The sequence below is a fragment of the Vombatus ursinus genome, unplaced genomic scaffold, assembly GCF_900497805.2.
Source record: "Vombatus ursinus unplaced genomic scaffold, bare-nosed wombat genome assembly UNPS02014820.1, whole genome shotgun sequence".
NCBI lineage: Eukaryota > Metazoa > Chordata > Mammalia > Diprotodontia > Vombatidae > Vombatus > Vombatus ursinus.
In genome coordinates, this window is record NW_020954598.1 from 3,838,320 (window position 1) to 3,849,921 (window position 11,602).

The window sequence follows — 11,602 nt, forward strand, 5'->3', positions numbered from 1 at the left end:
TAAGTTGTGAACTTGGGTGGTGATTATGGACTGCAGAACTATGATGATTGTTGGTTTTTTTAAAAATTCAAATGAACTTAGTGGTAGGAAAAACTTTATTTCTTTTATTTCTATTTTAATGCAGGTATTAAACTTTCCCAAAAAGATGGAGATCCGAGCTTTGATTGAAGGACAGTTCATCGCCAAAAGGATTCATGCTGAAAAGCTAGGCTATAGAGTTGGTAAGTGTGATTGTGAAAGGTTCTGGAGGCTGGTCATAAGATAACAAAGTAGTCTTTTTAAAAAGAAAAATTGATTTGGCTTTGTCTGAAGGAAAAAAAAAAGCCATTTCCATTATAGGGACCATGAGAAAAATCCCAGTGGCCTGAGTTTTCATGAGCTGGGCCATCCTCTAAACTTAAGGAGTTTACGTTCTAACAGTGGTGGGGATGGGAGTAAAGTACAGCCTATACACAAATAAGTGTCATACAAAATCAATTGAGAAGGGAAAGAGTGATAACAATTTGGGGGTGGAGTGGGAAGGATCATGTGGAAGTCATGGAGGAAATTGTACCTGGACTAAGACTTGAAGGAAGGGAAGAATTCAGTGAGATAGGGATGAACAGGTAGTGCATATCATAGGGTTGGAAGGAAAACTTGTGCAAATACAAGGAGGTGAGAGATAGAACATCAACTCTAGGAAATAGCTTGGAGTCCAGTTTGGAGCACAGGGTGCAAAAAGGGGAGTAGCATGAAATTAGAGCCTCCATTTGATAATATTGACACCTATGATCAAAAGCAACCTATGATTTCATATGTTTATTGTTTTAAGTGACTTTATTTTTCTATATGCATGCAAATGATAAATCAGCAGAGAAAAGGGGCCAAGTTACTCTGAAATTCTTATCTTCCAGACTGATAAAAACAATTGTATTACTTTAGCCAAAAAATAACTAATACAATTATGTTGTATCATCCCTACCCCCACCCCTCCAACCTTGGAAGTATTTCTTTTGCAAAATAATTCAGGCTTGCTGATACTCTTAGCAGATTAAAAATAAATTTTTTTCCTTTAAATTTAGAGGATGAAATTTAATGGGGTGGCTATAAATGTCTGTGAAAGAGCCTGTTATAATGGTTCGCATAGGTGCGGTTTCACTAATCTAAAGCATGACGTGGGAGATAGGAAGCTTAACCTGGAGGTGGGAATTCTGAATTCAAATCACATCCTAGACATTTGCTGGGCTACAAAAGGCTAGAGAAATATAATTGTGATCTTAGTTTTGGCTAATTGTGCTGTTTTCTTATTTTAACATATTTTAAGTGGAATACAGAAGAATTTAACAGAAAAACCATCATTGTCTTGGGATTTTAGATGTTCGTATTAATCTTCTTTAGAAATGAGCTTTAAAAAAGAGCAATTTTCAGTCATTTAAGCTCAAGGTTTTGTATTTTGAGCCAAAGTGTAAAGTACTCACTTTGAACCTCTGTGAGCACAAAGGACAGTTATCAAACAAATCTACGTTTAAAAAGCATCTGAAAAATGCACCTCTGTGATTTCTGAGAAGGCATGACAGGTAGAAAATGTTAACTTTGCCCAGCAATCTCCAGAAAACATTCCTCATTGAAAATTGTCACCACATGCTAGTCTCAGTCTTTGGGGGCTTGATGATTTCGGGCTTTAGATTAAATTAGGAGCTGCATCGCTCCAGGTGCATTTGGGCCAATTTGTAGGTCCCAGGCTGGACAATGATCAGTAGTAAACAGTGCTCAGCAAGCATCTTAAATGCTGGTTAAACTGATTTTTGTGAAAAGCAAGCCATTTGGAAAGGGAGAAAATTAAATCAGCCATTTATATCAAAACATACAGTATCAATGATTTTTTTTTCTCCACTAAATTGATGGGGTTTTTCAAAATTGATTAGTCAATTGACAAAACCTGACTAGAGTTGGCTTAAACACTAGGATTCCTCATGCCCTAATACAATGCTGAACCAAAGAATCAGGCCATTCAGAAAAGTGTCCAATTGACTTTTTTAGCAAATTGTATCAATGATCTATCTGATATTTTCTGTAGATATAGTCTTAGAGATAATGCCTGAAGCCATCAGGCTTAAATGTTCTGAAAAGCAGAAGTTCAAGTCAATTAAATGAGCAGTAATTAAGCACCTACTATGTGCAGCATGAATGACTTCTTGTCCTCAAAGAGCATACAGTTATCTCTTCTACATTGTTGCAGATTGGGGCACAGAGCCCCCATGATCTGAAAAATCCATAAAATTTTTTGGCCCTCTTTTCATATCAGAGAAGAAGTCTGAATTATTATGATATTAAAAGATAAAATATGTTGATATTATACAATATTATACATATATTTTATTCATTTTTCAGTTTCTAAACTTTTTTTATTAATTTATTTTAAACTTAAACACACAAGAAAAGAAAAAGAAACATTGTAAACTTAAATATAAAATAAGAAAAGAAAAAAAAGCATTATAAACTTTTTATGTGTCATGTCACCTGTGAGTTCTGCAAGACTCCCCCAAAATCCCCATCTAATTTCTTGCGCCAACCCTCGATGTAGCGAAACCACAATGGGGAAAGTCGAGAAGCAGAAGGGATAACTGTACATTCTACTAGGGAGACAACTATATGTACATAGATAGGAAGTGAATACAGAATAGAGATCCTGGATTCTGGTTTGAACAAATGCCTTTTCAGCCATGTGAAGAGTTTATATAGTCAGCACTGAGTATTCCTGTGAGAGGGCACTTTGAGAACATGAAGTACCACACAAATAATAATAAGGAATTTACCAGATTCACTAATGCAAAAACTCTTCTCCTTGGTTTATTTCTCTACCAGTTGAAAATAAATGTGAGCATTCCCAGTGGAATTGCCCTTTATTCTATTCATATTCTATTTTTAAAAGTTTTATTGATATCTTTAGTTTTTATATCACGTTCATTTCTGTTTACTAACCTTTCCCTCCTACCTACTTTCCAGAATAGAACCCTCCCTCATAATAATAAAAAAAGCTATTCAGCAAAAACAGCTCATATAGTGACTGGCTTGATGTATGTGACACTACCCTCATAGTGCCCTTCCTTTCTATTGAGGAGAGAGAAATATATTTTATTTCATACTTTTCCTGTTCTTATGCAGTCTTGAAACATTATCACGGCTTTGAATTTCTATGCATTGTAAACATCCAAGGTCATTTTGCTCCTTTTGTTGGAACATAAGGAACATAACAGCTCTTCTGCTTGGCATCTGTGGCTCACAATAGTCCCAGTTCACATCGGACTCATCCAAGCCCTATGGCAGGCAGGTTTTCTCTTACATTGTGCATCTCTACTGGAATATCACTTTTATGTTTTGGGATGAATTGATCTGCCATCGCAAACATCCCATTCATTTAGTACAACATCTGGTTTCTTTGTACCCTCTGTAAATTTGATGAACATACTCTCTGTGCCTTTATCTAAGTCACTGATGAAAATGTTAAACAGCATGGAGCCAAGTCTAGATCCCTGGGGCACTCCTCGGGAGACCTCCTGAGCCCTTCATTCGGTTCTGAATCCATCTGACCATATTACATCCATATCTCTCCATCTTCTCCACAAACACAGAATTACATATTTTATCAAAAGATTTGCTTAAATCTAGCTAAATTATAGTCATACTACAGCTTTCCTCTCATTTATTAGTCTAGTTATCCTGTCAAAAAAGGAAATGAGGTTAGTTTGGCATGATCTGTTTTTGATGAAGCAATGCTGGCTGCTTGTAATCACTGCTTCCCTTTTTCAATGTCTACCAACCATCTCTTTCAGGATTCATTCTAGAATTTCTGCAGGAATCAAAGTGAAGCTCACTGACTTCCAGCTTGCAGGCTGTTCTCTTTCCTTTTGTTGAAAATCAGGACGTTTGTCCTTTGTTGATCTTCTGTTTTCCATGATCTTTCACATATCACTGACAGCGGTTCAGCAATCTCATCAGCCGGCTATTTGATGCAGTTCACTTAGGTCAAGTGACATGAATTCATCAAGGGCAGTGAGGTTCTCTCTTACTAGCACCTTACTTATCTTGGCTATCAACTCCCAGTTGGTCATTTTTGTTTCATCATTTCTAATGTTCATTCCCCTTTGCAGAGAAAACAGAAACAAAATAAGGTTTTGTTTTTCATTGTTTTTAAAAAAAAATTGTTCAGTGGGGAGGGCAAGGAAGGAACAGTGGGAGGGAAAAATAACAAATTCTTGTAAAAATAATTTTAAAAAGATTTAAATAATTCTGCCTTTTCTCTTTTGTCAGTTACAACCGTCTCATCCATTCCAGGCTAAGATTCTATTTCTTCTTTGGTCCTCCTTTTTCTCCCAATATGACTTAATAAGCCTTTTTTGTTGTCCTTAGCTTCCCTCAACAGTCTTAGCCCATTCTTTAGCATTCCTGACATTCTTTTTATAGGACCATGCCACACTTATATTCGTCTTCTGTTTTCTGGCCTCGTTTCCATCTTCTGTATGTTTCTTTTTAAAAATCTAAGTTGCGTGGTGTATTCCACATGCATTCTCATCAGTCTCTTCAGACAAATCCTACTTTTTCTCCTCGTTGGAACTTTTCCCTTTGTGTCTTCAGAATTTCATTCTTGAGCATCTCCCATCTCTCCTGGACTGATTTTTTTCTGAATTATTTTACTCCATGGGATCCTTCCTATCATTCCTCTTAATTCTTTGAAATTTGCTTGCCCCAAATCTAGGATTCATGTCACAATTTGGCTAGATTTCTTCTCTTTCTCTGTCACCAACTTCAGGATGAAATGATCACTTTTCCCTAGGATTCCCCTTATTTGTACTCCAGCAACCAAGTTCTCCGTTAGTGAGAATCAGATTCAGAACAGAATTTCCTCCTTGTAGGTTTCTCCATCTTTTGAAGGTAGGTCCAGAACTAATTGCCTTTTCTGCTTTTCAGTAGGGGGGAGGGAGGGGGGGAGGGAGAGAGAGAGAAAATATGTGTTCTAGCAGATATCTGGATAATTAAATTCCTTCATCACTACCATCTCACGTCTCTTTGTCAAGCTCGTAATCTGTTTTCCAAACTTTTCATCTATTTCCTCTTTCTGTCTAGATGGTCTGTAATATGCTCCAGTGACAAAATTCCTCCTATTTTTTCCTTTTTTGACCTGCACCCAAACAGTCTGCTTCCTACTTTCTGCCTTTGGTTCCTGGACTTTTTCATATGAGTCTACCTTCTTCTTCTTCTTCTTCTTCTTCTTTTTTTTTAAGGCAACTTGCCCAGGGTCACATAGCTAGTAAGTGGCAAGTGCTTGGTCTGAGGCCAGATTTGAACTCAGGTCCTCCTGACTTCTATCCATTGTGCCACCTAGCTGCCCCTGAGTCTACCTTCTTAATACACAAAGCTACCTCTGCCCCCTTTACCCATCCTGTTTCTTTTGAGTAAAGTATTCCCATCCAGAACCAAAATCCATTCCTGGCTTTCAGCGCAGCAAGAGGCAGTTAGGAGGTGCAGTGGATGGAGCATTGGATCTGAATCAGGAAAACCTTTTTTTCAGCAGACACACACTAGCTGTGTGATCCTGGGCAAGTCACTTAAATGCTGTCTGCCTCAGTCTCCTCAACTTAGAATGGAGGTGATAAGAGCACCCCCCTTTCAGGGATTGTTATGAGGATCAAAAACGTTAATGTTTGTAAAGTGTTTAGCACAGCGCTTGGCACATAGTAGGTGTTTAATAAATGCTTCTCAAATGTGCTTTCTTGTGATAGTATTCCTCTAGTTGTGTTAGGACTTTGTTGCCTTAACTTTGGCCATTTGTGCCTAGACCAGGCAGATCTGGGTTTTACTGCTGGCTCTTTTATTGGATTTTTGCCTCCTCTGAATTTCTCTGTGTCTCAATTGCTAGATCAGGAAGAAGTCTGATAGGCTTATTATTTTGATATTGCAAAGACGGAGCTTTAATCCCGGGGTTTGGTTGTGTAGCATTTTACAATCCTCCCAGCTCTGCTTTCCAGACCCCAGGCCAGGTTGTGATCAGTCTCTGGAGCACTGTGCAAAAGGCTGTGGGGCTCTATTGACTTGGGCATTGCCTTAAGTCCTCAGAGCCAGATGCATAGTAGGTGCTCAAGAGATGATCATTGACTAGAAAGAAAAGAGTTCTTGAGCTATGCTCCTATCTTCAGCATTGTGTGGTTCAGTTCTCCCTTTGGACCCTGAGTTGGGGCGTCCCATCTGTGGAAGCCTCCCATTGTGACTACCAGGTGCCAGGCCAGCTGTGTGAAGGGTGACTTCTGCTCCTTGGATTTCTCCAGGGCATGAAGCAAGACTACATAGTGCAGTTCCCCAGGCATATGTTGGAGAATAACATGCATTATGTTTGCATGCACGGCATTCTCAGTGTGAGTTGGATTAGTCTGTTTTATTGCAATTCACATTGCAGACAGGGGTCACATATCCTTGAAAAGCACTACTGGGTTTTCCATTTCTGGCAGCAGAGAGGTTTAGGGTACAATTCCTTGGCTGCCTACAGATTAAGTGGATGATTCTTCCCCACCCCCAAAAGGGATTTAAATTTTTCAAAGAAAATCAATACTAAAATGTTATGCTGACTACAAGCTGGTCTCTCAGCATGTGTTGCTAAGGGTATGGATGCTGTTTAAGCACTACATGAGAACCTACTCTGTGTCTGATGGTTCTGCCCCAGTAAATAAATAAGGATTTGTATTTTAAGATATAGGGACTCCTCATTTTATGGGATGGACATATAAGTTGTAAGTAAAGCAAAATTCAGGAAATTGAATATTACTTTCCTGTTGATTATCATGATGATTTCTACCATTTAGATAGTGCTTTACAAGTAAGATCTCATTTGATCCTCACAACAACCCTGAGGGGTAAATGCTATTATTATCCCCATTTTACTGATGAGGAAAAAAAGTTGTAGTTGTTTCTGACTTTTTGTGACCCCATTTGGGGTCTTCTTGGCAAAGATACTGGAGTGGTTTGCCATTTCCTTCTCCAGTTTATTTCACAGATGAGGAAACTGAGGTAAATAGGGTGAAGTGATTTGCCCAGGGTCACCCAGCTAATAAGTGTCTGAGGCAGGATTTGAACTCAATTCTTCCTTACTTCCAAGTCCAATACTTAATTCCCTATGCCACCTAGGAGCTCTGATTCTCCAGAAGAAATACAATCCTTTAATATCCCCAAAGATTTTTGAATGACTATTATGAGAAAGTACCAAGAGGGATAAAGAGATGAGTAAGACATAATCCTGGTCCCTGGGGAATTTACAATTTAGTAGCATATCACATGCTCTGAGGTCCTTATCCCTATACTCCCCCTCATTTTTATAGTGCTTACTATGTGCTAGACACTATGATAAGTGTTTTACAATTACAACAAGAACAGTTAATATAAAATATCCCTCCGCCCCCAAAATTTCCCCATGAAATTTTCATCTGCAATCTTCATGAGTTCAAGTCCAGCCTCAGACACTTCCTAGCTATGTGACCCTGGGCAAGTCACTTAACCCTGTCTGCCTCAGTTTCCTCATCTGTGAAATGAGCTGGAGAAGGAAATGGCAAACCACTCCAGTATCTTTGCCAAGAAACCCCAAATGGGGTTACACAAACTCCCATACAGAATTAGGGGAAAGAGGGCTCAAGTTTAGGGAATATATATGGCAAAAGGATAACTTTGATCTTCTGGTTGCTGGAAGTCCTTCCTTTCCCTTCAAGGGGCCTCAAGAAATTCCACTTGGGTATGGCACATCTTTTGTTGAAGAGCTCTCAATCTGTGCCCAGTCTGTCCTTGGTTACTGATGTCAACGCTTTCTTCACCTGCTGCTGTCCTTGAGGGATTATACTAGGATGCTGATAGGAAGACCTGCTGACCTCCCAAACTCATAACAGACTGTTCTGGACAAAGGCTAGCTGCAACACTCACTCCTGGTTCACTGAGCTCTGGAGCTCAAATCCCTTGAATACCCTCAGTTCTTAACTGACTTGATATTTTATAGATGAACCCTAGGGCATGACCCCAAGATGCCTTTGGCGATCCTGAACACTTCCTATTCAGCTTCTCTTTAGTTCGTCTAATGGCTCATCAAGGCTTTTTTATACTTCCTTGAAATGGTTTTGATGGATTTGATTCAATCAAGACAAATTTCCTCCTGGTGAAGGCACCAAGGGCTAGCATTTTCTCACTTTCTGTAAGTGGGGTGGTATGATTAGATCCATTTATTCCATCAACCCTGCCCTTAAATTCCTCCCAGTTTTCTACTGTCCTCAGAAAATCTACTAGAGTGTGTTTAGCAAAGTCCATAGTCCCAAATCCAGAGAGCTCTTCGGTGACTTGGGGAGGTTTGGGTTTATCCTTTTCAAATGCTTTCCCCCAGTGCTTTGTACTAAGGAACCTTCCTGTGTGGCACAGTGAATGATCAAATCCAGAAATTAACATTCTTCCATATTTCCAAATACTTGATGATATGATTTATCAAAACAATACCATTTTATAATGTTCTAATGGATTAACACCTCCCTTGTTGCTTGCAAAAGGACTTCCAATGCTATTCCAAGGTATTCTAAAATAAGAAAGATGGGAAAAAGAAGAAAATGAAAAGAAAATCAAGCCTCTCTGAAAATTTGGTCTTTTATAGAATTCACTGAGCATGTGGGGTTTTTCCCTTGGGATTTAGGAGCTATGGTTGACTGGAAGTGACCCCCTTACTTTTCAGGTAAAAAAGGCAAGCCCTTTAGTATGATGCTTACATAGTAATACTAGTCCACAGGCTCCAGGGAAGTTGGCTTCCTAGCCTTTTCCCCCAACCCCCCCACCCCCACCCCCCACCATGGAGAGGCCTCTCAACTCTGGGCTCAGTCAGGTACCAAGTACTACAACCAAATTGATACAAGATTCAGGCAGTGTTTCATCTTCTCCCTTTCCCACTAAAGGGGAGATGCGAAAGTTGTTTAAGCTAGTGGCCAGTCATGTGGCTTTCCGGACACTGAAAAAAGAGGATGAACTTTGTAACAACTAAGAGTTGTCTCACCTAAGGAGGTGGGGAACCGGAAGGGAATACATTTCCTTCCCACGATTTACTGCCCTGCCCCTCCTTAGGGATTACTCTTGTACCATAAACCAACTACACTTCCCCAGCCTGCAAGGGAAGAAGCCCCACCCCCACCCCATTCCTGAAAAATATTTGCTGCTCAAAGAATCTAAGCTCAGCAACTCAAATAACTAAACCACCCTCTTTTTCTTTAATAGTGAATGCATCTCTAGGTGTCTACAGTGTCTGATGGAGTTAAATTGCAGTTTCACATGTTGCCACCTTGAAAGCTTCTTGATTTTGAGGCTCTGCGTTATGGAAAATGTGTTCATTTGCCAGAGAAAGTAAGCACCTAGGGGTCTGGGATGATTTTCATTTTGCCTATGTATCATCAGTGCTTAATATGCAGCAGACTTGTTGAGGTCTGAGAGGTTTAGATCCCCTCAAAGACCAGAGTATAGAATGGGGTAGTCTGGAATGAATTCACAGATTCAAGCATCTTTGAGTCTAGGTGGCAAAGATTTATTGTTACACCATACAGCTGGCAGAGGTCCTTAAGGAATTCTGCCATGATAGGCAGAGCTCCTTAGGGAACTTGCAACCTAACAGGAATGATACTAAAGCTTATATAGGAAAAGTAGTAGATTATGTAGTAAGTATGCTGATTAGATGATAACATACAACTACGTCATTCACTATTGGAAACCAAGGAGGGTGGGGAAGAGAGGGTTCCTAAAGGGTATATTTTTGGTCTATTATGTCTGTAACAAGATAGTTTCAGGAGTTGATGTCTATAGCTTGACCTCTGGATTGTATACTAACTGTGGGCATCAGCACTTGAAAGTTCTGCTGGTACAAGATAGTCCTGTTCATACAAGGGAAATTCTACAGAGGTCAGTTTGTTCTTGCAATAGGGAGAGATAGTTTGCCTTACTGGGCCCACTCATGAGTCACTGCCAGAGATAGGGTCCTTGGGCTGGAGGGAAACTGTCAGGGATAGTGTTTCTGAGGCCAGGGAGAAATTGGGGTCCAAGCACAGGCACCCAAGTACCCCATCAGACCCTTTTAAAAATGCTTGTTGTGTATACAATTTATTTTTGTTTGGAAGTGTGCTTGTTGGACCCATTTAGAATGAGGGAAACCTGGGATAGCAAAATTAAATTAATGGAAGGTTATGGTAGCAGCAAAGACTTAGGCCAAAGTTGATCAACAGGGTAAACCAGGTATTCTGACTCCAAAGCCAACACATTTTCCATTAACGGGGCCATGGATTATCACGGCCTGGGGACAGAGATAGTCTCCTAATAAAGTATTCTGATTTTCATCTGGCTGTGGAAATAACGAAATCAGACCTCCACAGTATCACGACAGCATTGTAAAGTAGATCTAATGAGCCTGCCTGGAGTCAGGAAGATCTGCATTTCAGCCCAGGCTCTGATACATGCTGGATGTAAGACCCCAGATGTGTCACTTAACCTCTCCTGTGTACTCTAAGATCAGAAATTATGGAATAGTTGTTCATCTACATTGGTAGAGAGGGAGTTCTCACAATGAATACGCAGGATAGATGAAACCACACGTCTGGACCTCAAGGAAGACGCTGATCTTATTTCATGAAATTGCCTGAGCGTAGGAGAATTCCTTGGCTGAAATAGCTGTTGTTGTTGTGGTTTTTTTTTTTTTCCCCTCTCCACATCCGTGTCTCCCCTCCCATCTTTATCTCTTACCTGTGCTGGGGAAACTAAACAAGAAGACAATGGGGAAAAAAGGTTTAATAAAAAAAAGTATAGAAGGTGCACTGTCAGCCTCTTTCCTGACATGTTGATAAAATGCTGTCACTGACTGAACAATCGCATTTCCTGCATAACCAGTAGAAGTCAAAGTATATACAGCATGTGACTTCTGCATTTAGACAATAGAAGATGCTCTGTGACTGAGTTTGTATGGAATTCAGACATTTATTTACCCCGACATTTGGATAACTCGCTTCAATTCAACATTTATTAATCCCCTACTGTTTACAAAAAAGGGAGTATAGTATAATGGTGAGAGTGCTGGGCTTGTAGTCAGGAAAACTTGGGTTCAAATCCTAGCTCTGACATTTATTAGCTATGTGACCCTAGGCAACTCACTTAACCTCTCACAGTCTCAAGCCGATTTCTGTTGGTGGAGGAAGTTTACATACTAGAAGTTCTACATTGTGATGAAATTATAGATCATTTAACCATTCACTTTTTTTGTTATTAGGCACTGGGGTTATACTTAAGTGTATCTGCGATCTCATTGGTTCACCAGTTCCCTCTAACAATGCATATTTTGACCCATTTATTTCTGTCTATCTTTTGCATTTCTCATCCATCTGCTCCCAAAAGTTTGCCACAGGGGCTCCACTAATGTATTGGAGTTACTGGGGTTATAAAGACAAAAATGAAATAGTCCCTGCCCTCAAAGAGTTTATATTCTAGGAGAAGCAACATTATCTATCTGTCTGTCTGTCCATCCATCCATCCGTTCATCCATCCATCTATCTATCTATCTATCTATCTATCTATCTATCTA

General features: G+C 39.7%; 1 protein-coding gene across 1 annotated transcript in view; it reads left to right on the forward strand.

Moving 5' to 3' along the window:
• The window catches only part of XYLB (xylulokinase), a 222,373-nt gene that overhangs the window by 113,362 nt on the left and 97,409 nt on the right, over positions 1-11,602 (forward strand). The window contains exon 15 of the mRNA XM_027836833.1: positions 125-221. Coding sequence (XP_027692634.1) covers positions 125-221 — 97 coding nt within the window. The remainder of the gene's footprint in view (positions 1-124; positions 222-11,602) is intronic.